We start from the raw sequence: 27134 nt of genomic DNA, 5'->3' as shown, positions 1-27134 counted from the left end.
TTAAAGATTAAAAGCTTCCCTAAACAGGGCTGCCTTCAGATGTCCTCTAAAAGTCTGGTAGTTGGTTTTCTTTTTGACATCTGGTGGGAGGGCGTTCCACAGGGCGGGTGCCACTACCGAGAAAGCCCTCTGCCTGGTTCCCTGTAACTTGGCTTCTCTCAGCGAGGGAACCGCCAGAAGGCCCTCGGCACTGGACCTCAGTGTCCGGGCAGAGCGATGGAGGTGGAGACGCTCCTTCAGGTATACTGGACCAAGGCTGTTTAGGGCTTTAAAGGTAAATTCATGTTTAAAGTAGTATTATACCAGAGAATTCTGGGAGGTGTTTGTTTAGGATGCAGAGACTTGCTCAGAGGCCCCTATTCCCCTCACAAAGCTACCCAGAATGGTTTAGGAATCAATCTATCTTCCCAGGGAATGGGCACAAATCACAGCCTGTTCATAAAGATTGGTCTGGCTGTTCCATAATATTTATATTCTTTGCTCAAATTGAGAGGAAGACAGGATGTATTCCAATTTGTATGAAGTTCCTTGCTGTCTGAATTCTTCCACAGATGCAGGCTGTACACACACAGGAGATGGAAAGCCCAATAATTTTGAGCAACTGTAAATTGGGAGTTCTCATTTGAACCTCATTAGGGGGAAGGCAATGTCTTCTATCAAATTCCTTGTTTCTATTGAAGAGACATACAGCACCACCAAGTAAAGCCGCATCTTACTCTAATGTAAGGTTACCAGGTGTCCCCGTTTCCCGGGGACGGTCCCCGGGTTTACAAATCAGTCCCCATACAAAATCCATTGAAGTTGAAAAGTGTCCCAGGATTCATTGAAAAAAAATCTGGTAACTTTACCCTAATGCCCAAACAAGGTCTACCAGTTACAGGTAGGTAGCCGTGTTGGTCTGACGCAGTCAAAACAAAATAAAAAAATCCTTCCAGTAGCACCTTAGAGACCAACTAAGTTTGTCATAGGTATGAGCTTTCGTGTGCATGCACACTTCTTCAGGTCTACCAGTAATTCCTTAAAGGTTCAAATATGCCCATCATATTCCCAGTGAGTCTCCAGATTCAATGTTTTGTGGGTTTTCGTGTGCGAAGAAGCTCACTGGTTCAGGGGATGCAAGACTGCAACCTCTGGTTGAAACACTGGAAGCAAGTTGACTTCATAAAGCCTATCAATGCTTGCTCCAATTGTTCTGAGGAATGCTGAATATTGACTTAGTTGTACCAACATTGAACAGGCAAGCACCATGTGTGCCTGCCCACATTTTCCAAGCAGAGTGATTTCAAATCTTGAAACATAGTCAGAGAGCCCTTGAAACAATGCCACTGATCTTCAACAGACTTTGGACATACTTGAGTTAGTGGTGTGTTCTGATAGCTTTCATCATAACAGTCACTGGTGTTGAGAACACTTAGGCAGTGACTGTGCCAAATTGGGGTGACCGGGTTTCAAATGACGTGTTTGAAATTAGCAGAACTAAACGATATTGAAACCGGCGTTATGGAATCTCAGCACTGTTGAGCAAGCCAATAACATCTACAGGCGATCTGCCACCTTCAATCACAGAGGACAGCCATCATTTTAAGTGGATAATTTAGAGAAATTAAAGTCTGGATTTTTGTAAGAGCCTAATGATGATGAAGAATAAGAGTGAGATTATTTCAACCTTTGGTGTTCTACAAGAGCTTCTGCAAATTGGGAGAAATATGAAATGGCGGGAGGGGGCAGTGATTTTTGCTTCTCGCTGCGCCCCCCCCCCAAAAAAAAATCTCCAAAGGGTTGTGGAACTGGTTGTATGTTAATATACATTTAGCTATAGGCCTTTACAATTTTAGGTCTTGATATCAGTCTGCTGGAACAAGATATTGGTTTGGCACTATATGCAAAAGCAGCCATGGTTTAGTGTTATGAGCTGCAGTGAACTTTTTCACCCCAAGCCCCACATCCTTTCTGAGCAGCCTTCCAAGGGTCATGTGCTCGTTGTGTGTGGGGTCAGCAGCAGAAGTGGGCAGAGCAATCAATGTAAATTTCATCTTTGTGCAGCAGGCTAGTATTTACACAAACTCACAGAACCCTCCATTATCCATCCATCCATCCAGGCAGGCAAGAAGCATTATCAGAGTTTGTGTGCACATTCCAGCCAGGCAAAACCATTTGTGGGGTGAAACAGGGCCAATGAAGGATGTGGCCTGAGGAGAAGGGGTGTAGCCAGCATCATCAGAGGGTCAGATAGGGGGGGCCTGGACGTCCCCATTTGGTCTCTTAGGCCTGAGGCTCTCCATCCCTGGTCTAGCCCATGGACATGTTTGCATTGCAAAGCCCGTCTTCTGGATTCACGGTTTTATTTGTTTTATATACACTACATGCTGGGTAGCTAGAATACATAGAAATATGCTTTAAGTTCTCGTCAAATATTTTCATTAGCTGCTGCTTGGGGTGTGAGGCTTACCTAATATGTGTAGCAGATAACACAATGATTGTAAAGTAGCCATGTGGATTCATCCGCAATGTGTAGTAATGGTCTCACATTCATCACAAAAGGCATGTTGTTAGAGAACACCATCAGTTCCCTGTTGCGTGGGGATTATAAAAGAATTTTCTTTTCCTTAGGTATGTAATTGTAAAGGCTATTCCGTTCACCCTCCTAGGTCTAACTAGAGCTAAGTATAAAACTGCGTCTTCACATTAGCATTGCAGAGAGCTGTGTGCACAGGGAGGGATTTGTGTTGGGCCTGAGGTGTTGTGGCTCCAATTGTTGCTGGGTTCAATCCCAGCGGTGATTCGTTTCCAGCTGAGTGAGAGTTAACGAGTAGAGATTCATGGCAACTCCAGACGTATCTTTACATTTAATTGGTGGTTCTGTCTGTTGAGATCATGCGATCTTTCCCCCAACTTATTTTACCCAGAGCTCTTGGATAATAAAAAGACAAATTGCAAATGCTGCCTCCACATAGAAAGGTAGAATTAGCCCACTGGAGGAGTTTATTGGTTTGTGTACTGTTTGGTAGTATTCAACAGCTAGAGGCTATGTTGTTTTTGCATTTTACAGTACTTTCCTCTTGTAGAGAGGTCAGCGTTGTGAATGGCAAGCACAGCCATTGTGCTACACTGTTAGCTGAAATTCTCCCCTTTCCTCCTTTTTACGAGGAGCTGGGGAAGTGAAATGAAAGTACGCCACATCAGACATTAGCCCGAGTGCTTTTATTTCATGAAGACTCCATGCTAGACTATGGCACGTCTTAGGCTGGAGGCAGATGACACCCATGAGAATTGGAGACAAACGGCATCTATGCGGCCTGATAGTTTCATCTGGTGTGCATGCTCATCCCTTTATGCAACATTTGTTTGCAGCCTTAACAGGCTTCGAGGATTTTTGAAGCACTGCCACTACAAAATGCTGGAAATCTGCATGGCTGGAGATGACAGTGGAATAAGCTTGCACTTCGGGTTGCGGGGTGAAATGTGTCCAGCCGTACAGTCTGATCTGCAGAGTGTTTGCCCAGATGTATGTCACACTGAGTTCAGCAAGACTTGCCATTTTAAAGTTTAGGATTGAGGCCATGAAGTACAATCCTATGCATACTGTTATGTACTGAGCTGAATCATAGAACAATAGCATCCAGAATCAGCAGTCTGATTGGTCCGCAGGAGCCACCCAATCCAACTCCAGGTGGAAATGAATCCGCAACCTGATTGGCCTGCAGGAGCAGCCATTCAGGCTGCTGGCAGAAGTCAATCCACAACCTGATTGGCCTGCAGGAGCAGCCAATCAGGCTGCTGGCAGAAGTCAATCCACAAACTGATTGGCCCACAGGTGTAGCCCTGAAGTAGCCAATCACGCAAAGCCCATTGTGCAAATAATGTATATAAGCAGATGGTTTTTGGAAAAGGGCATTCTTCTTCTGCTCTTCTCCTGGATGACTATGAGCTGAATAAAGAGCATGAAATTCACTCTCGACTCCGAGTATATTGCACATACTTTGCTCCAGGGCTTACTTGTAAGGTAGGTGTGCATAGGATTGCAGCCTTGGATTGCATACCAAGGCACGTATGTTTGCTCCAGTTGCGTAGTGTGGAATATGGTTGGAGCCAATCTTTTTTCTGGAAGGGAAGAATGGTAATTCCAGCCACTATCAGTCCCACTAAGTTTGTGTATAGGGAAAGATGCTCTGAATAGAGGAAGGACAGGCAGCATGCAGAGTGCACAGGGTCAGGGTATGGAAGGAATTATGGAAGGGACAAGATAAAATGGAGGTTGGGGAAAATGGACTACCTTGTAAGAAATGTTACATTCTAAATCTTTATAACAAGGGAACTGAGTAAAAGTGCTGATGTACATGGGAGCCTGTCAGTTTGAAGTATGAATGCGAGTTCCAGATATTTTTTATGTGTGAGGACTCAGTCCATTTAAAAATGGGAATGAATGAGCCTGTCTATAAAAAGAGAAATGACCAAAAATCAGTAAGACTCTTGGTATTAAGCTGGAATAAGGAAATATAATGCAGCTGTCTGGTAGCCAATATTTTTCTATATAGATATGGAACTATGCAAGTAATTTCCTACTATATCCTTGCCGAGTGAATTATTTTAGAGTGGGGCTCTTCTCTAAGTAATGAATGATTAATATAAGCACTTTGCCCAAATAATTGTTATAGAACACTGCTATTCTGAAGTATATATGGGTTTTATGTACCTTGGTTTAAATCCCATTTTTAGACTCAATTTTATTCAGCTTTGTAGTGCCAGAGACATAGAAAAAGAAATATATTATTTGCTGCTCTTGCATTTCAAGTGCATTTTTAGAAGCTGGGAAGGAAAATCATGTTTGCAAAGACCAGGGAACACAGTGCATCATTTTTTAAAGAGTTTTCCTGGAGTTTTTCAAAGAATAATTGCACTATGTATTTAAGCTGTATTCAACCGGATCCAATGATTCCTCTCATTGGAGGGGATTGCGAGCCAGCTTGCCTCACCTCTGATGTCTCTAGCTGTCTGTGCAGGGGAATAAACACTGAACAGAATCCACCAGAGTAAAATCATCCCACTCAGGCCTATTTCACATGGTCAATTTCCACACAAAATCTGGCAATTGACTGCGTGATGGCCTAGATACAGTGAATTTTGGGTGAATTGCCTCTATTCCAGCATCACACCCTCTGAATGTGGGTGTCCAGGGATGTTTGGGGCGGGCACACTCCCTCACTTCTGATCCAGCCCACTAGAGATTTTCCTCCTAATTACAGGCACTCTCCTTTTTTTAAGTCATTGTTGTAATGTCATTTATCCCATGATCAGCCTTTCTCAAGTGATCAGAAGGACTGGCCATGGAAGGATTGTTGGGAAACAGAAGAATGGGGTTTATTGGAGGCAGGTGTCGTTGCCGAAATGGATCTCGCACACACCATTGTGCCATGTAGCCTTTTGGCAGAAACTTCTGCTGTTCCGGTAGGAGTGTGACTGGCTAAGCAATCATTGCGCCAACAAGGTACTCAGCAGCATCTAGTCAAGATAGCTCTCTGCCATCCATTGCTCATAGGCTGCATTTGACTCCCTCATAGGGCCACACATTTACTGCCCTCCCTAATGCTTGTACCAACATGTTCTGCGCACTGGGCCCAAACTTGTCTTTCTTAAAATCTGCATTCGGCTTCATCTACCCTGAAAGGAGTCTTGGTCCCTCTATTTTCTGTGCCCTTTAGTGGCCTTTATCACATCCTTTGCAAGCTGTACATGGCCTGTCTTTCCTGTTTCTTAACCACAGTTCATTGATTAGTGGTGCCTCTTCTTGTAACTTCTTGTAACTGCTAGCTATCTCAAGGAGTACAAAAAAGAGCAAAAAAGGAACTGAGATTCAGATGAAACAAACATCTTTCCAAAACTCCTCCTGGACACAGGGAGAGATCTGGAGATCTACAAACACTGTGATATCCTCACCCACCAATATTCTCCCCGGTCTTGAGAGTGTAGGGGTGCCACAATTCCTCCTCAGTTGGGTAGGTGGGTGTGGTGTTTTATGTTAAAACAGTGTTTATGGACTGTACCAGAGGGTCTCTGCTGTTGGACAAACAGTTTAGCTTTTGGGTTGTGCCAGAGAATGGAAAGCCTAGGAAGCAAGATCTCAAAACCCCGACTATGGGCCTTGGCAATTCCGCCTTGCACACAGAATGCATGTAGAAACACCAAGGTCAGAGAGATTATTGTTTCCGGGTTTGTGAAAACAGAACTTCGGGGTACCACAGAGAGCATAAGTCAAGCGTTTGTGCAGGAGGTCCTAATTTCCCTGAAGCTATAAGTTGCAAATTACAGTCAATAGTCTCTTCTTGGTGGACAGTACTGAGGGGCATTTTTTATTTTTGCATTGAGGGATTTCACTTTGTGCTGTAAGACATTTAAATTTTTGTTTTTAACCTTGCCACTTTTATCTGTGTGAATGATCAATTTCATTTTTTTTCAACACCTCTCCCTCTCTCTCTTTTTAAAAATCACATATGCAATTTATTAAGGTAAATCGAACTCAGTACTTTTTTTGGATAGCTCAGTAACTCACGTTATACACCTGCATGTATACTGCTGCCCTTTCAGCATCCAAAGTCATATTTTATTTTTTGCATATTGCATTGGCTCATACTCTTAAATTGTAAGGAGAGAATCAAGAAGCCCCATTTGCTTCTCTCTCCACCTCTAATATTCATACGGTAGGGACACCTGTGTGAGTCCAGATGCAAGTGAATATATGGGGCTTTCAGCTAAAGTCCCCTCTCTCCAGCATCTTCTGAGCAGATCTGATATTGCCTGTGGGCTCTGAAAAGTTCCTGCAGTACTTTCCACCCTTCAAAATAAAAGAAACCTTCTGTTTAATGGTTGGAGCTACTGAAGGCAGCAAATGAACTTTACCATTGCCTCTCACTAATCGAAACAGTTCTGCATGCTTGTTTGGCTTCATAATACTGCTCTATGCAATATCCATTTGGTCTGACTAAAGAACGGGATAACAAGAAATTAATTCACCTTTTGAATCGCGCCTGCTACACTTAGCAGCTGGATACTTCTTTTGCTGCGCTCATTTTGCAGAAGTTGTATCTGTTGTCTTGCCAATCCATTTTTGTTGTTCTTGCGTGATCCTGTTTTTGTGACGGTGTGACATTTTCTTAATATGTGTTTAGCAAGTGATAATAGTTCTGAGTCATGGCTGAGCGTGCCTGGATGTTGGATTTAGTTTTCCCACAGCAAGACTTCATGGCCTGGTACACTGAAATATGAGTCTGCTTACAGTTTCCATGCTGAGGAACAGAAGAATAATGGACCGCAAAACACATTTCACTGCTATTAGCTTTTCAAGCAGATTGAGCTATTCGCCAGGAGAAGGGGGGGAAAAAGTGCGCTACAGCAATTATGTTTGTATCTGGTCTTTGCCCACTTGCTGTTTCCAAAATGAGATGGTTGTCTTCTTTTCTCCTCTCCCTATGCCCCCACTTCTGTCCTCAGGCAAAGGAGATTGTTTTATTGACAAATGGGAAAGTGTCAATCAATATGAAAGTGGAAGTGCAGAATTAGCTGCATTATCAGAACATAAAAGATGTTTACGTTGTGTGTGGCACACATGTTAAACATCAGATTGACACTGAACTCAGCAAAAATGTTAAAATAAATAATGTAATTAAATAGAAACATGTTAATGTTAACTACCTGCCCACCTTCAGGCGTATTCTAGAAGGGATTGCCAGGATTAATATCTCCTTATGTTATATGCATTCTTACATACAAAGGTGTTACAAAATCAGTGCGCTACCAAACTTCTTATGGTACTAGCAAAACACCTATCGCCATGACTTGAAGGAAGAGGAGTGAAATTAGTCTCGTGCTACTCTGGGGCTATCTATATGCACAATACCTTTTTCTTTTTTTAGTGGAAGGTGAGGAGAGGAGGTTTTCTCTCAATGAAATGTGTCCTCAGGAGCAGGACTTGAGGAACACTGGAAGCTGCTGCCTTAATCCATCTACCTCAGTATTATCTATACTGCAGCAGTTCCTCAGGGGTTCAGGGAGTATGTCTCAGGCAGGCATCCCCAGACTGCGGCCCTCCAGATGTTTTGGCCTACAACTCCCATGATCCCTAGCTAACAGGACCAGTGGTCAGGGATGATGGGAATTGTAGTCCAAAACATCTGGAGGGCCGAAGTTTGGGGATGCCTGGTCTCAGGTGTACCTGGACATGCCATGGATTGAACTTTGAATTTTTTACATGCAAAGTACAGTGGTACCTCGGTTTAAGAACAGCCCTGTTTGATTCGGTTTACGAACTCTGCAAAACCTGAAGTAGAGTCCCAGTTTGCAAACTTTACCTCGGTCTAAGAACGGAATCCAAATGGTGGAAGGGCACCGGTGGTGGGAGGCCTCATTAGGAAAAGCGTGCCTTGGTTTAAGAACGGTTTTGGTTTAAAAACGGACTTTCGGAACGGATTAAGTTCATAAACCGAGGTACCACTGTATGTGGTCCACGACTGAGCCATGGCCTGAGCCATGGCCTTAACTGTGTGGCCTTTCGGCAATCTACGTGCCCACAGGTGTGAGAGGCAGCCATAGTAAAGGACACTGTTGGGAAGTAGCTAAACCAGGCACCCCCAAACTGCGGCCCTCCAGATGTTTTGGCCTACAACTCCCATGATCTCTAGCTAACAGAACCAGTGGCCGAGGAAGATGGGAATTGTAGTCCAAAACATCTGGAGGGCAGAAGTTTGGGGATGCCTGATAAACCCAGTGATCCAACTTTCCCCCAGGTGAGCTGGTTTTCACTCCCCCACCCCCGAATAGTCCTGCTGATTAGTTGGATTTTACATATGTGACCTCAAGGCTGAAATCAAGTGATTTCTTGCAGCCCGTTCCTTAAATTGTTTTTTTAAAAATGTTTTAATGTTTTTAAATTTATTTATTAAATTTATATACTATCCTATACCCGAAGGTCTCAGGGCGGTTCACAGAACAAAATCAAAATATAAAACCACAAAATATATAATCAAAACAAAAACAACAACCCAGTAAACCCCCCCCAAACCCCAACATTTCAAAAGGGCATAGGACATCAACCAAAGTTGGTTAAAAAGGAACATTTTCCTTCCCTGGTCCCTAAAGGTGTATAATGAAGGTGCCAGGTGAACTTCCCTTGGGAGAGCATTCCACAAAGAGGGAGCCACTGCATAAAAGGCCCGTTCTCGTATTGCCATCCTCTGGACCTCATGGGGAGGAGGCACACAAAGAAGGGCCTCAGAAGATGATCTTGGGGTCTGGTAGGTTTATATGGAAATAGGCGGTTCTTGAAGTATTATGGTCCTGAGCCGTTTAAGGCTTTAATAGGTCAAAACCAACACTTTCAATTGGGCCCGGAAACTGACTAGATCAGTGTAATATACTCAAACCGTCTTCCTCCGGTGAGCAACCTGGCCGCTGAATTCTGCACTAGCTGATGTTTGCAAACCGTCTTCAGAGGCAGCCCTACGTATTACGTTCCCGTTACATCAAAAGGGCAGCATTTTTCAAAACAGATGTGCAGACTAATTTTGTCACCTTTGTTGTTGAAAGCTCAGCTTATAAAACTGAAAGAGAAATATAACTTAACCTGCTGACTTTGGCGTGCTTGTAAGTGCTCTACTCTGTGTTTTTGGGCAAGTGATAGCACTTCTCTCTTGAATTCGATTCTGTGATGATTGTTTGTTTTCTTCCTCCTCGTTTAACCTTACTCCTCTTCAGCTTAGTGATGCTGTGAAAATAAAGTCTCAAAAGAACGCCTGAAAGCTTTGGGGGCGGCAGAGTGTTGTGGATTCAGCTCCTTATGATGGCTGGCCCCCATATTTCAGCGGCAGAGTATAGAATTCGCAATGTATGAGTGGGGAGCCTTCAGCCTTCTAGATATTATTTGACTACCACTCCCATCATTCCTGACCATTGGCTTTTCTGATCGGAATTGGAGTGCAACAACATCTGGAGGGCCACAGGTTTTCCACCTGTGCCTTAAGCTTATGTATAAGCACAGTTGCACTTAGAAATAAGGGTAGAAATACAAGACAAAAACTTGGAGGAACTTGAAGTGAGTTTTCTTATTGTAATCTAGCCCTTTGCTATTCAGGGAGAGAGTGCTGAGTTATATTTATACTCTTCATGGTACAAAACAAAACTTATTTCTCTCTCATACTTTTTTCTAAAAAAAATAGATGCTCATAAAACTGAATGTAAAAGTGTGTAATTTTAGATTGATCTGAAAAAAATGCAATATGGTTAAACTCCTCCCCCCCCCCCCCCGGTTTTCCCTTGTGTTGATGCCCTTGTGCATTTGTGATGCACTTGGGGAAAGACGAGGCCATAAAACTGCAAAATAGTGCCTACATATTAATAGCAACTTATTTATGAAGCTTGAATACATTTGGAATGCACAAGGCTTGCACTTCATTACATTTTGATGTGTTTACCATGGCTCCTTTTTTTCTCCCTCCAGGAATTCCAGAAAGGAACTTAATGACATACGATTTGAGTTTACTCCAGGCAGAGGTAAGACTTTTAATTGAAATTATGCTTTTATGGCTCCAAATGGTATTTCGGAAATTGATTTCTGCTTTATAGTTTAATATAAATTAGCTCTGTGAAATCGCTTGTACCAGCCCAATGTTTTATATTACGCTACTTAACTGAAACAAAACTAGTGCCAAGTGTGTAAATTTTTAGTGGCATAGTTGTGGAGTGTTTTGGTTCAAGGTAGAGGATACTAAAGAGAGAGAGAGAGAGAGAGAGAGAGGAAAGGACCAGAAAGAGAGCACTCTGTCAGTCTCTCTGAAAATTAATGTAATGAAGTGCGCAGTTCAAAGCAATCCTGCTGATAACTGACCTCAGAGTTGTGCAGCATATGAGTTGCTGTGGCATACCAATAAGTGATGGCTATGTAAAAATTGTTAACTGCAGGGCAGAATATAAAGAGTGTGGGAGCCTCGGCAGTGAAGATTCTAGTAACTGACCCCTTAGAGTGCAATCTAGCAGTTCCAATTGCAGGGAGACACTGCAGTGTTGTAGCTCTTCTCATCTCTGCAGGATGTTTTGGCTAGTGAGCTGACTCCTTATCGATGTGCCCCAAAGGTACCACATGGGACCATCTTGGGTACTAAGCTTCAGCACAGTTGACTTCTCATTATGGGCACATTTGCAACCCAGGGGGCGGGGAAGAATTGACTGCATTGCGTGTAAAGCCGCCATCTCCCAAGTGCCATTGTGGCAACTTGCCTTGATGGCATTGTTCCTGTCATCAAGATTCCTTACTTCGAGGAAGTCTGCGTGTAAGAAAATGGCTTTGGAATTGTGTTGCATGAATCCACACTTCCTTGGATTGCTAAAAAGGCAGTCATCTTCTCGTACAGCTTTTTCCATGCTGCCTCTTGCACAATGCCACAGTTGCAGGTTGCCAGTTAAGCTGGTCAGTGAATGCCCAGGCAATAGTGATAAGATTGTGCAAACTACGCCTCTTTGGGCCACTGCTTCAAAGTGGGAGGGGCTGCAGAAGATAGTTCTGGCCATTTGAACCTTCTGAAAAAGTCGGGTGGGGAAGTTGCAAGTTGCTGTTCGCTAGTTCTAGTACTACTTTTGGATATTAATTGGCCTGTTGGTAAGTTTTTATGCTCACTTAATTTTATTTAATATATTTAAAATGAATTGTTACTTATAGAGCTGTTAGCGCTGTAGGGAGATTGCAAGTTTGATTACCTATTAGGAGTCTTTCATTTAGGCTGTTATTTTTCTAAGCTGCCTTTCATGTGGAAAATGTCGCATATGAATAGATTGACTAGGACTGTTTAGGTATTAGGAGCTACATTGAAACCTTAGAGGTTTTTGGTAAGAAAATTCTATTGGGAACACCAAGATACAGCAGGTGTATTTTTTTGTAGTATGTTTGTTTCTTGCGCTGCTAACTTTGGGTGATAATGGCATTTGGTGGTGATACAGCAATTCAAGCCAAGATAGATATTAGCCGGGGGTTGACCCCTTTTTGTTATAATGGTCCATACAGCACCCCTAATGCCTATTGCTATTGTAAGGATGACTCCCTACAAGGAGCCAGCCCCCATCATCCTAACGTCCACCTCGCCAAGCACAGGGAGCAGCAGTGGGTCTGAAGCAGCCAGGGGGGAGGGGAAAGACTCGGAGGAAAAGAGAAATCAGCTTGAGAAACAACAGGAAAGCTCGGGTGGCGGAGAGATGCAGGCAAGAGCTCAGGGGTGCTGGAGAGCCCTGCCACCGCCCGCTCAGGGAGGAGACTGAGAGGGCATCTCTCCTTCCGGCACAAGAGTTAAGGAGAGCACCGCAACGCAGGTCAAGGGGGAGGTGTTTTGGGGTGCCCCGACTACTTTGCTGGCGTAAGAACAGACGTACGCCATTGTCGGATTCTGATTCGGAATGAGAGGTCATGTTTTAAGCTGTCTCTGCACTGTAAATATCTTGCACAATAAAAGTCTTTAAAGACAAATTGGACTCAAGTGGAGTTACTCTAGAGTAGCCATGACGACCCTCTGACAGCTATGGTCAAGCCATTTGCAGTACTTAAGAACAGAGTCACATTCTCTGCAGAACACATGTCCTTTATCACAAACCCTGGTTATGATGAAACAAGTATTTGAAGCATGCATCTGCCTTTAAACGGTAGACAGAATTGCTGCAAGTACGCCTGCAATGCTGTGCAATGTCTGAAAACCCTGGAACATTGCATTTGTGATGGGAAGTAGCAGTTTGCACATGGCAGTTCATAGAATCCTAGAATTGTAGAGTTGGAGGGGACCCTGAGGATCATCAAGTCCAACCCACTGCAATGCAGGAATATGCAGCTGTCCCATATGGGAATCAAATCTGCAATCCTGGCATGATCAGCACCACGCTGTACCCAGCTGAGCTATCCAGTTTGCAGTTGCTGCATAAACTGTGGGCCTGCCTTAAAAGCGTACACACTTCCCAAAGCCATCTTGATGAACTTAAGCACTTTCAATATACATACTATGAACGATATAGTATGATGAAAGGCTTTATCCAAAGCTGTTCAAGCTTAACCTTTTCACCAAGTAAACGGTAAACTTGGACTTCATTGCCTGGATGAAAGAGAACGATGCACTCAACAGGACTTTCCTTTTTTGAAGTTTTTGTTGCAGCAAATCTGAGGGCTGAAGGCATAAGTCACTTAGGTAAAAAAATACAGCAGCAGCATGTGTTTATATGGCTGCTAGAGCTTCTGTGGTGGAAACACTTTAAAAGACCCAGCTGTCCACATGCCTCTCTCCTTGCATATCCATTTAGGTTTTTATTTTTATTATTGTGGCATCAAGAAATATCTGAAGAAGTGTGCATGCACACGAAAGCTCATACCAATGACAAACTTAGTTGGTCTCTAAGGTGCTACTGGAAGGAATTTTTCTATTTTCTTTTTATAGCATTGAAGGGTTACACATATCATGGAAGTCTTGGAAGTCTTATACGCTACTCAGTACCTGTAGGGCAGGATCGTATCCATCCTTTGCAGGGGGAGAAAATTGTTTAGAGCGTTGTCTCTCTCCCCCCCCCCCGGCAATACTTTTACGTCGAGCCAGTGCAAATGCTTGCTTCCGAAGCTGTTGATGAATTTGGGTCTAGCTGCTCCTTGTGTCCTGAACTGAAAGCTCTATTAAAAGTGAGGGATGGAGAAAGACCTTGTGGCTCTCAGGCCCTGTTTATTTCATAGGCTCCCTTAACTTTCCCACATTCATTACAACGTGGATACCTAATTACATGGCTGAGGAGGAATTCCACTGGCTTAAACAAAGGAGCTTTATAGGGTGGGTGAAGAATTAAACAATTAACCCTGTGCTTTTGAATGTGTGTAGAAAATGAGAGAACTATCAGTGGTGAAGTACGTGGTGCCTTTAATGAAAATATAATGAAAATAAGTTTTAGTTTTAAGCACCCTTTGGTAACGGGCGTCCATAGATTAAAACTACTTTTATAACAAATTGCCCTGGCTTATTGATTTTTTTTGTCTGCCCCCCCCCCGTTTAATTATGACTAATACATATTCATTTCACGTTCCACACAGACACAGCAGATGGCGTTTCTCAAGAGCTGTTCTCTGCAGGCCTGGTTGACGGCCACGATGTAGTCATAGGTAAATCATGTTTCGTTTTGAAATTACACTGTTGCTGTAACTCAGTATGGTTAAATGGATAAGAGCCCATTCACAACCTCTCTTATTCTTTGGTTTTGCACAAAATGGACCCGTGTTATCAAAACTTATTGACTACCATCGATTCTCAAGGGAGGAATCCTCAGCATGTTTTCTAATGTAAATAAGCAATATGGTACTTCAGTGTGGTTTAACTGAGATATTTTTATTTAGCTTCAGTGATTATCTCTGCCTCCTGGTGGAATTCTTGCTTGTTTGGTAACATAAAATGTTCAGCTTCAGTTGGAACTCTTCTGTATTGTGGTGTTAGGATCTATGCATATGCTTCTAAAAGTATGAGGTTTTCTTCTCTTCTGATTCCCCCCCCCCAAAAAAAATCCACCCCAGAACATTTCAGGCCGAGATTTTCACGGAAATAGGACTTACAAAAGGTTCCAACATATCTTTTGGGCAACTACATCCTGTCCCTAAGAAAAATGAGGTTTCTTTATGGTTCTCATAACCTTCCAGTGTCCCCCATAGACATGAGAAGGAGATCCAACAAATGAAAGAGAAGGGCCTATTGGATGAACTCACTAAAGGGGGGGAAATTCCCAGTGTCTGCCAAAAATGCATACAAGCTATTTGCCTACTGGTGTGTGCGTCTTGATTTACTGACATTTCTCCTCACCAAAACAATCTTCTTAGGTTTTTTCCCCCTACAGGGATTGCTGTAGAACAGGTATCCCCAAACTGCGGCCATCCAGATGTTTTGGCCTACAACTCCCATGATCCCTAGCTAACAGGACCAGTGGTCAGGGAAGATGGGAATTGTAGTCCAAAACATCTGGAGGGCTGAAGTTTGGGGATGCCTGCTGTAGAAGCTTAGTTTAGCTAACTTTATTTTTTTAAAGGAAGGAACAGGTTCCATCAGTTCCCAAAGCACCCTGATTGAAAGCAACCAGCATGTTGCAATTCCACTTTTCAGCTGAAGCATGCAGAGAAGCATGCAGAGTAGATAATAATTTATTATTTATACCCTGCCCATCTGGCTGGGTTTGCCTAGCCACTCTGGGCGACTCCCAACAGAATATTAAAAACACGATAAAACATCAAACATTAAAAACTTCCCTAACCAGGGCTGCCTTCAGATGTCTTCTGAAAGTCAGATAGGGCGGGTGCCACTACAGAGAATGCCCTCTGCCTGGTTCCCTGTAACCTCACTTCTCGCAGTGAGGCAACTGCCAGAAGGCCCTCAGAGCTGGACCTCAGGCTGAACGATGGAGGTGGAGACAATATTCAGGTATACAGGGCTGAGGCCGTTTAGGGCTTTAAAGGCCCGGAAACGTACTGGGAACCAATGTAGGTCTTTGAAGACTGGTGTTATGTGGTCTCAGCGGCCACTCCCAGTCACCAGTCTAGCTGCCGCATTCTGGATTAGTTGTAGTTTCCAGGTCACCTTCAAAGGTAGCCCCACGTAGAGCATGTTGCAGTAGTCCAAGTGGGAGATAACTAGAGCATGCACCACTCTGGCAAGACAGTCTGCAGGCAGGTAGGCTCTCAGCCTGTGTACCAGACCAAAGTGCAGACAAAACTCTCAATTTCTGTGAAAGCCTTGTGAGGTTTGATCTTGCAGTAGGCTTTATAGAATTGTAGAGTTGGAAGGGACTCGGAGGGCCATCTGGTCCAACCCCCTGCAAGGCAGGAATCTCAACTAAAGCATCCATGACAGGTGGCCATCCAACCTCTGCCTAAACACACACACACACACACACACACACACACACACACACCTCTGAAGCTACAGAAGCAGACAGATAATGGTTTAAGATGGTAGGTAGCATTTACCTCTGCCCCTTCTTCTTCCTATTGCATCAGCCAAGTACTTCATTGAGGGAATCTGGAACAATGTCCCATAGCACACACCAGACCTGCTATTTGCCCCACCCCCCAAGCCATTGGGTCATGAGTGTGCTCGCTTTTTAAGTTAGAACCTTTGTTCCTGATCCTAACTTTGGTACGTGGATGAAACTTGCATGTGTGGAGAACTAACCAGTCAGGTGACCCCCCCTCCCCCACCACCTGTAGTCAGGTAGTTCAGTCTAGACATAGGTTTTATTACGTAAGTGAGAAATTGAGCCCTCTGGTTCTAATTTAAACCTTTTTGGTGTTGACTGGCTGTCCCTCCCATCAGCTCTAGCCAGCATGGCCCAGTTCTCAGGGATGATGGTAGCTGGAGTCATACAAACATCTGGAAGGCTACAGATTAAGCACCCCACCTGTATAAATAGGTAACGAAGATGGTAACTGAAACTGGCTTTGACAAGCTGACTGGGAAATCTCTGGTGTAAAATAAATATAAAATATCACTGAAGGAATTTTCTCCAGTGCCCTCTTCAGCCTGTGAAGTTTGTACAGCAAACTTTGCACTTTGAATTTACTCTGAACATATATATATTTAAGATAATAGGGGGCTTACGCAGGAGTGCCTGGCGTGCTATGGTCCATGGGGTCACGAAGAGTCGGACACGACTAAACGACTAAACAACAACAACAATGCCTTGGTAACCAAGAGGGGTTGAAATATTATATGACATCGACTTCTGGTGAGACTTGAGTAAAGAAGAATTGTTTGTTTAGTCTTTGCGCAATGTGCTTTTTTTTTTTAAAAAAAAGGCATAAAAGGTTAACTGAAATAGCACACTTTAACATAATTTCTCGCCATACTTCAGTCGGGTTGGTCAGACACATAAGAGTGAATTTGCTTAAGGATATGAAAATAGCAGTATTCTTTCTCTTGAAAAATCCCATAGTGACTTGCTCCATGGCATGGTTTGCCTTCGTAATGTAAAAGTCGCTTGCTTCAGTTTTATATTAAAAGAGAGATCAAAGTGTCTGCATACAGTCTCTGCCTAATTTGCAATGGCATTTGTAGTTAAAGCACAGGACAATATTGTAAAGCTTCTGAAGACTTGCCACTTCTGCTTTCATCATTTTCCCTGCCTATTTATTTCCCCGTCTTCTACACCTCTGTCTCTTGATACATACATCTAGCTGAAGATTGAATTTAGATGTCTTTTTTGCGCAAATTTCCACCCTGTTCCTTAATGCATTGTGAATCGTTAAGATATGGGAAAACCATGAAACAGTAACATGCATGGCCAGAGATACAAAACACAATAGAAACCCTTTTCACAAAGCACTCTCTGTCTCAAAACTTCATAACTCTATCCTTGTTTCAGAAGGCTTTGGGTTGTGTCTTTTCTTTTCTTTCCCCCCCTTTTCTTTTGTATTTTCTTCAAGTTGATTCTTGGATAAAATAGTGATGTTTATTTCCCCACCTATTCTTGATCTCCACATTGTGTGTTCCTGCCCTTCAAAACCTCGTTCACAAATCACCAGGATTCACTTTAGTATTCCTCAGAGAGAATTTGATAATGTAACTGGGGGCCAAACTAAATTTTGGACAGCAGACCCCCCTGTAACAATCTCACAGCTTTTATTTTTATAAGCAAAAGCTGCTGTGGCAGGTGACCATTTTGAGCAATGAATCAATGCGGGAGAGAAACCATTTGACCCTTTTAGTTTTTCTGCTCAGAACAAGGAATGAAATACAGGAATGTGTGCCTGCACTTATGTGCACATCAGAGGTTCTTTTTAACCTTATGATGTTTCTGAGCAAAGTGTGGCTTCTCTTCTTAACAGTTAGCTGACAGTGCAATTTGCAGGGATTACTTGCAGGCATTCCCTTGATCTGCACCTCTATCTGCCATTGCGTCCTATCTCAAAACAAAGGTATCATTGTGTTTCAAACCCAAAGTAGTTTCTTCAGGGGAGATACCTTGAGTTAACAGGAATTGGTTGTCAAATAACATTTCCTGTTTTGATTAAAATATAAGGACTGAAATTTGTCAGAGCTTCTGCTTGATCTTTCTTCAGTAGTCAGTTTCATGAAAGTGATGGTAGATGTTGACAATGGAGGCACTGATTGATAACTGCCAGTCTAGTATGAAGTGGCACACCTTGATTTTTAACAACACACACAAGTACTTTATGCTGTACTGTGTATGCTTTTCAAGTGTTCTCCCATGACTGCAAACCTGCCTTTTGAGCCGCTCTTGTGTGTATTGACGTGGAATGTAGGCTGTGGGAGAGTCTGAACCAGGGTCGTAGCGTGGGTTACCAGAGCCCGGGGCCGCCAGAGCGCTGAGTGGCTGGGTAACGGACCTCCGTCCACATGTGCATTCAACTGTCTAATGGCATCTGCGTAACCCAGGAGATTACAGCCATAGAGATAAGAAGAGTCATTTCCTTGTCTGGAGAGTTCACTTCCAGGTTCACATGCAGAAGCCATTTTCAATGGAGCCCACAGCTGCATTGAGGCAGCAATGGGTGTTGAAATTTTGTGCTCCTAACAATTTTGCTCCCAGGGCAACCACCCCTGTGCCCCCTCCACACTACGCCACTGGTCTGAACTGTAGCCAGCACAAGAGTGTTTTGTGGCACCTTTGACAATTTTATTATGACATAAGATTTTGTGAGCATGGGAAAATGCACAAGGCACTTCCAGTATTGTATGGAAGCTTCCTTAATCAATATCCATGGGTAATATTCAAGTAGATTTTACTCAGAATAGACCCATTGAAACGAATGGCCCTAACATAGACATCTTCAGCATGCCTACTTTGAGTAAAACTTGGGTGACTACAAGTTCTGCATATTGTGCTCAAGCTAAAATGTTGTGAAGCTCCCCCCCCCCCCCAAGTTCAGCAAAGAAACTTGAACCAAGGCGTTCTCATTCTTTAGTCTCTAATCTGGACCTACTGTGGCCCTGTTCTTTGGTGAGAGTAATGCTTTTCTTCACCTATTGCTGCCTCTGCTGGGATCCTTCTTTTCAAGCCAACTTTGGATAAAGGCTGACTGATTGAGTTATTCTGAAAACTAGTTAATCACAAATTCAGTGCCTTCTTCCACTCTTGCAGTGCAGCAGGTTTAATGAACCAACGGCTTTCAAATGTCAAAATTAACATAGTAATGGCATCAGATCAATGCAGAAATAAGTATCTTAAAATGCTTGTCAAAGAACACGAAGTAATTTCCAATGATTTCTTCATACTTTTAATGCTGGGCTATACCTTATGCTCACCACTGAAAACATGAACGGCCTAGCCTAGCCTGTTGAACTCACAATCAAACTCAGGGGAGAGGAGAAGCTACCGTCTTGTCTTTGTCCATTGTCTGTCTCTACTGCCTCTTTCTGGAGTGGCTAATTTTCCCAAGGTTTTAGGAGGATGAGGTCTGTTAAATATGAGACTTCACACCAGGAACGTTGCATCTCTTTTTGATTCTTCATTATAATTTGTTTTTACATATCATAAAACCCATGTGGCACAACTTACTTTTTGATAGATGCTTGAATTTAGCACTGGGGGACGTGGGCGGGACTAACCAGGTTTTGTTGGACTCCACTTCCAATCACTACCAACCATCGTGGCCACTGGTCAGGGATGATGGTAGTTGAACAACGTTTGCCCATTTTATCATAATAAAGAGTGAAAGATTGCTTATGTAAGCACATAACTAGAAGAGAAACAGAATTACAATAAGACATGATCGTCAACACACTGATGTTTTTGTAATAGCCAGAGAACAAAATTGCTGTTTGTGTTAAAAGAAAACAGAAGGGACAGGAAGGGAGCAATGACACATAAAAGCAAACAGTGTTTGTGACTTGAGAGTACTTGTCTGCGTATGATCAAATTCAGGTTGCAAAGTTTGCACCATGTTGCTACTGTCACATTTGCAAATACTTTTCACAAGCATGTTCTAATTGTGGGGTGTGTCAGTCAACTCCAAGAAGAACCAACTGTCATCTCCGAGTCAGTTTGTTTGACCGTTGAACAGTTAAGCTGCTGCTGCTGATAGATGCTATGAAGGAGTTGTTAAGACTCACTAATACCGTGTTTCTCCGAAAATAAGACACCATCTTATATTTCTTTTTCCTCAAAAAACACACACACACTATGGCTTATTTTCAGGGGGTGTCTTATTCTTTTCCTCCTCTTCCTCCTGCCGCGGCCGGCAATCCTGCTGCGCCTATCACTATGTCTTATTTTCGGGGTATGGCTTATATTCCTTGAATGCTTAAAAATCCTGCTACGTCTTATTTTATGGCTACGTCTTATTTTTGGAGAAACAGGGTATGTAACATATAGTTTATTTTGTAACCTAAGTACTGTATGAATCTGACAGTAAACGAGTTTGTTTTATTATAACACAGATTCATGTATTGTTTTTACGAGGGATAAAAGGGATTTGCAACTAAGAAAGACTCTAACGCGTCAGTAAACTGGTTTGTTTTATTATAACACAGATTCATGTGTATTGTTTTTAAGAGGGATAAAAGGGATTCACAATTAAGAAAGACTAATGAGTCAGCAAGCTGTTTTGCTGCTGTGCAGACCTCAGTAAGGAAACGTTTGACTCTGCAACTAAAGTATATTATAAACGTTCCTACACTAATATGTATATTCCTAAATGCTGTTAGGGCAGGCAGCGATGGTGATGGTGAGCTTGCCACTGGGATGCCACTTGTGATATCATCCACTGCTCTTAGAGCAGACGTACATTTCTTCAAACTGACCAAGATAAGTGCAGCCCAGGGGCCATGTAGTTTAGGTGCTAGAAAACGGGATCAACACCGCCCATCTTCACCAAACCAGCAGCTGACAGCAAAAGAAGGGTAATGAAGTTGGTGGTGGGGCACCAGAGGTGACAGGTGAGCTAAATTCCAGAGCTGACAGGTGAGCTAAATTCAACTTGGTGGGTCACAAGAGATAAAATGAAAGTTTACCTCCTGGGATTAGCATTGAATAGAAAAAAAGCTGTTGAGTCAGGAGGTGCTGGCTGACTACCGTATTATTTTTCTGCTTCTAGAATATAAAAAAGTTCAGACCTCTTCTTGGTGGGGAGAAAAACCCACACTTTCCCCTTAAAAAATAAATCTATTTCTTCTACTACTTAGCAAGAAAACTAGGCCATATAGATCTTTTTTAAAACTTGCGTTCCTACAGAAGATGATGGTCTTTTGGGCTGTGTGTTAATTACTACCCTGTTGTTTCTCTTTTTAAAGCTATAAAGAACGTTCTGTTTACCCACTTAATATGCTGGGTTGAAATGGCTATTAAATTATCATAGTCTTCAGAAGTTGAGTGCAAGTGTGCAACTAATACAATATATATTTTCCCGTCTTTCTAAGTCCTGTTCCCTGCAAAACAAGCTCTGTGAAAATGTTAGAACAGAAACCATATCGAGATGAAATTTTGTAATGTTTTTTCCCCGTGAGGATCCATCTACAGATGACAAATACTAAATTAGGAGACAAGAAAATAGAACAGGTGCTTCCCATGCGTCTGTTGCATTCAAGCGAAAATTTGTGTAATTTGGGGTGCAGCTTCTTATAAGTGCACCATTCTGCTTCTCCTGAATAAATGTATTCAATGATTAACTGTATACCATGTTGCTTTTTGTGTACTCCATTTTCTATGCTTTGTTTTCCTCAGTTGCTGCTAATTTACAAAAAATAGTAGATGATCCCAAGGCCTTGAAAACATTAACCTTTAAGCTGGTAAGTACAGTACTGTGGCCAATAAAGTAATGTAATAAATAGAAAACAATTACTGATCTTTTGAGCCAGGTCTTCTTAATTTCTAGTGCTTTATTAGCTGCCTTTCTGCACCGAACATTGACCTTTTCAACATTTTATTACCCTACACAAGCTGAAAAAGGAAAGCAGAAAACAGTTTTAATTGTATTAAAAAAACAACAACAATTCACTATCTGGAAAGGATAATTTGCAGAAAACAGCACTACTTAATTGCACACACACAAAAAACCTTGGCATATGTATCCAAAGACTCAACAGCTGCTCTTGAAGTTAAGCGACTATTGATGTCTTAGGTTTATTGCTTAGGAAAATAGCCAGGGCTTTCTGATTGGGACCAGCTGAACTTATGGCTCCTACAGTATTTTCTATAAAGAAGAGCAGAATCTGAAGTCTTCTTCGTGGAGGGGACTTGCCATTGTTTTGTGTTAACAGCACTGTGCTTGAATTGCAATGAGCACTGCATTGTTCCCGAGAGCACCACATGCTTAGTCGGATGAAATGGTGGTTTGGAGTTCTTACACAGCATGTACTTTCGTTGCACGGGCGCTGCTAATTCTCCATGTTCATAAACTTGCAGCTAAACGTGTCAATTCCTTCCTTGGTGCATAGTGGCTCGGATTGTAAGGTAAGTTAACTTAAGGAGGTTCATAGAAGGAAAGTTTGCCTTCCCCTCCGTCCCTCTGCAGCAACCTCAAAAAGCCTCTCCAGAGGACCCTTCTGAACAAATTGGGATGGGTTGCGGACAGCTATTAGGGAAGTGGGTGGACCTACCTGATGCGGGGAGTTTCTCCATTTGTGAGCGATTCTCCCCTATTCCAGATCCCCACCACTCCATTCGATACTGAGGAGCTAATGTGCTCTGCTCTATTTGCTAAGGGAGAGTGAAAGAAACAAGTGGGATTTTTCAGCAAAACTGGAGAATTTGTGGATCACTTGCCAGAAAAAGGTTGTGCAGGTAAAAAGTTCCTGCTGCGGAGCCACCATTTTTAGTGATACATTTTGTAGGAGCCAAGCTGGAAAACATGGATCTGAAAACTATTTTCCTATCTTCTAATATTGTAGCTTTAACACGTATATGTCCAGTAATTTAAAATGGATCGCAGCGGTGGTTGTTCTAAAGAAGCGTTCTGGTGGAGCCAATTGACTAAGATCTGTTTAGTTGTGAAAGATAACTGCGACATGTGATAGGAAGCAACTGTAGAATGGCCCAGGTGAGAGGCTGTCATACAAAGCCATCAAATCACAATACGAGTCATTTATGCCAAGGCTGTGTTTGGGAGCCAGTGAACCACAGATGTAATTGCTTTGTCGGGGCTATAACGTAATATGGGTGGCATTCAAGATAAACATGAAGCCATGATGTAGCAAATGTTGTCTTAGCGATTAGAATTTAGTTCAGAATTTAGTGCAACTCTTATATACTGAAAGAGGGATTGTGGTGGAGTAGCAGCCACAGTTAAAGCTTGCAGTAAAAAGTATTTATTATTGGATGTGCTTCTGTATTACATTCTGCACAAAAAGACCTCCTTTCAGCTCTTGGAATCAATAATGCACTTCATTTATTTGCATAAATGCAGTGCTTTTGCATTTAAAAAGGTATTGTCTACATTGGGCTCTGAAGATAAGTGCTGCAGAAACTATGGTGGGTAGCAATTTAGATGCAAAAGAAACACAACTTATTTCCAGATGCTTCCTTTCTATAAGGCTTTGTGGGGAAATGCATGGCCTCATTTAGGAAACAATGCTTGGGAGGAAACTCTTCAGTTAGGAACTATTTATTATTTTAAAAATGGTGAGCCACTAAGCAGCAAGGAAAGTACTATGCTTCTACTATATGGTCTGTTCCCAAATAAGGATTGAATAAACAAACAAACAAAGCAATCCATTATTGCAATTTTACACATAACATGAATTCAAGTACCAAAATGTTAAGGCACCTTGGCTGCTGTAATCACACACATTTCGCCAACGAAAGCTAGCTGGAAGGCTCTGGGCAAGTGGGTCCAGGGAGCAATTAATGCTTCTGTGGGGAAGCAGGTATTGCTGCCTGACCTGATTGAGACGACTGTAAGGCATCTTCTCAAGAGGCCCTCCACAGATGCAGAGGCATTAGATAACAGGAGTGTGTTTGTAAGGTGATTGAGAGTGTGTATGAGGACTGGTCGACTCCAGTTGTACCTGAATGTAGTTGATTACCTAGATCAGTCTCTCTCAACTGTTGGACTACAACTCCCACCATCCCTAGCTAGCAGGACCCAGTGGTCGGGGATGATGGGATTTGTAGTCCAACAACATCTGGGAACCCAAGGTTGAAAAAGGCTGATGTAGACCAAGGATGGGAAACTATGTCTGGTTGGTTTTATCTCCTCCTACCCCTGGAAAGTCAAAGTTGACAGTTGGGCGGGGCCACTCTTGACAATCTCCTGATGTCATACTGATGCCAGGTGATGTGTCCCTTTGAAGCCCTGATAGTTGGGAGTTTAATGTGAACTGCAGGGCTCTCAGAACCCACATTGCGATTCTCCCTCTGTTATAGGCATCCAATAAGAGACATTTGTTTCTTTAGGCAGGCTTATGGAAATAACTGGTATAAAATCTAAATTGTTCCCGGATTCTTTTTTTTTAGATGTGAGGTGTTTTTTTTTAAACCACTTCTCAAATTTATATAATATATACTATTGCTTCTTTTATCTTTTTCTTGATAGCTCAATAAGATAATAACAAAAAAAGTTTTGATTTTTCTAAAGACGACAACAAAATTCTTTTCTGCCTGCAGTAGATGAAGCCTATTCAAGAATGGCTTAAAATGGATATATTCACAGAACGATTAGGACATGTTAACACTTGGGATCATTGACACAGGGTAGTTAATTGCAGAAGTGCTAAATTTATGTTCTTGACAAACGTATCAGTCTCTGCTGATTTACAATGTCAGACAACTGTGGCTTATTTTTCAGCTTGCCCTCAGTAGGGAGAAGGGAGTGTGTGTCTCTAAGCTGTTGTTTTAATTACTAATATTGATTCAAATATCTATCACATCTTGATAAAATAAACGCGAAGTTGAGTTAATGAAGGTCAGCTACATTAGCCCTGTTGCATTTTCCAGGAAATTGGCTAGGGCAGGCTTGGAACAGGGGAGAAGTCCAATACTGCATATTTAAAGGCCTTGCATTTTGAAACATAAAGAAAATGGTTTGCAGCAGTAGCCGCCAACGTAGTACCCTCAAGCTGTCTTTAGACTACAGTGCCTATTGTCCCTGACAATTGATCATGTTAGCTGAAGCTGTTGGGCGCTGGTGCCTTTCAGATGCTATGGGCTCTATGTTGGCTGCTCCTGGTGTAACTACTAAAACCTTTTCTCATAAACACACAGGTCCAACCCCCTTTTAACAGGCCTGCTACCCATTCAGGTGTCGTGATTCAAGCTACACCCCCCACTCTTGTAGATACCCCCTTTAAAAAAATAAATAAAAAAATCTGGATTGTATTTTAATCTGCATTTTAATCGATTGTTTTTCTTTCTCTTACGTTTTGTTGTGATCTTGTTGATGTCAGCCGCCCTGAGCCCGGCTCTCGCTGGGGAGGGCGGGGTATAAATAAAATATTATTATTATTATTATTATTATTATTATTATTATTATTAGCAGTGAATATTAGCATGCAAGGGGTTTTTAAAACACTTTTTGGTGTTAGAAAGTAGGAATAGGAGTAGGATATACCCAGGGCTTTTTTTCAACTGGAACTCAGTTCCGCCACCTCTCAGGTGGGCGCCATTGCCATTCTAAGAGAACAAGGGAGGCGTTCGTGGTGAGTTCCGGCACCTCTTTTTCTAGAAAAATAGCACTGGGTATACCACAAATAAATCCTTGCTGTGATAGAGGCCAAAGGCTGCTTGAACTTAAGACAAGAGAGATATTTCACTCCTTGGTCTGTATTAGAAGGCAATGACAGCCGTAAAAAAACCATAGTTCTCAACCCTCAGCAAACTTGTTAAGATGTACAGACAAGGGTCTAACATATGCTGGAAATGCTCAGAGGTTGAGGGAATCTTTATCCAGAAGCTGAAGGGGGGGGGAATCCAACTGAAGAACAATGGCTGTATAAACTAAAATAATTTGCAGAACTTGCAAATCTCAGAGCCAAAATAAGAAATCAAGATGGAAAAACAAAAACAAAGGGTGAGTGGTACAGCTTTGGGGAATATTTTAAAAAATTCAATACTAAAATCAATCTACAAGTAAGGGTAATTCTATAAACAACAGTTAAACACAACGAAGGAATAGGAGGAGAAAACTAGGGTGGAGTAACAAGAGCTAGGTTTGTTAAGAATGCCATGGAATGTAAGGCTGGGAAGTCTGCACAAAATTTCTGTACGATGGTAAAATGTGCGTAAATAGAAAATGCACAAACAATTTTTAAAAAAGTATAATGTGCATTAAATTAAAGAGGTTATGAAGATATTATGCAAGCATATAGATAGGTATGCCTCAACACATATTATGGCTTGATGCCTATATGATATGCTGTGTATCTGTCAGATGTAACATAATAAAAGGCTTTGAAAATGCTTGCAAAACAAACAAACCATAGTTCTCCTTACACACATTGACATTTTTGTGGGCTTTCCCTCCTGCTTTTCCCCCCTTCAGGCTTCTGGCTGTGATGGTACCGAGATCCCTGATGAAGTAAAACTGATTGGGTTTGCTCAGTTAAGTGTCAGCTGATGCCAATCACTTGACCCCCGGCGAAACGGTGAGATTGCGAAGAGGCCAGCTTTACATTGCAAAGGAAAATTTTCAAGCACCACACACTGAATTTCTGCTTCATTCTCTAGCAATTCACCAAGTTGGAACCCAAGCAAAAGTCCACAGCTACACTGCTTCTGCTAACATTCCAAAAGCTACTAAATGTGTCTCTAGCAATCAGTTTGGATTTCCCTGAAGTAAAAAAAAAAACAGACAGATTGGAAATGTGCTCAGGTGGCTATGTATCCATTGGTTACAAAAGGAATTTTCTATCAGAGCTATTTCTTCTTTAATTAAAATAATAATGCAGTAATAACTATTTTAGTGGATGATACCAACTCTCTTTTGTTGTATGTAGAAATGAACATAATGGTAAATGCTAGAGTTTATTTAGCCAAACTTGAATTCTAGTTTTAAAACCAACTGTGAATTTTATTTCCCCCTATATTTATGCGTTACACATCCTAGTTGTAAGAAATTGATTTCTGCCTCTCCATTTCTTGATTTATGTGCTTATTGCAGTTAAACATGTTTGTTTTAAAGAGAGTTTCAGGTTTATCTTTGAAGT

General features: G+C 42.1%; 1 protein-coding gene across 4 annotated transcripts in view; it reads left to right on the top strand.

Annotated features, from left to right (window-relative positions):
• The window catches only part of STK39 (serine/threonine kinase 39), a 114207-nt gene extending 87422 nt beyond the window's left edge, over nt 1-26785 (top strand). For 2 of the 4 annotated variants that reach the window (XM_035133106.2, XM_035133133.2), the window contains exons 15-18: nt 10487-10539; nt 14090-14158; nt 21718-21782; nt 26471-26785. In XM_035133106.2, coding sequence (XP_034988997.1) covers nt 10487-10539; nt 14090-14158; nt 21718-21782; nt 26471-26545 — 262 coding nt within the window. In that variant the 3' untranslated portion in view covers nt 26546-26785. The other 2 variants (XR_009558334.1, XR_009558335.1) reach the window with 2 other exon arrangements.
• Nucleotides 26786-27134: the final 349 nt, after the last annotated feature.

This window comes from Zootoca vivipara, chromosome 1 (assembly GCF_963506605.1).
Source record: "Zootoca vivipara chromosome 1, rZooViv1.1, whole genome shotgun sequence".
Classification (NCBI taxonomy): Eukaryota; Metazoa; Chordata; class Lepidosauria; order Squamata; family Lacertidae; genus Zootoca; species Zootoca vivipara.
Note: the sequence above shows the minus strand (reverse complement) of the source record. Positions and strands in the feature narration are given on the sequence as shown.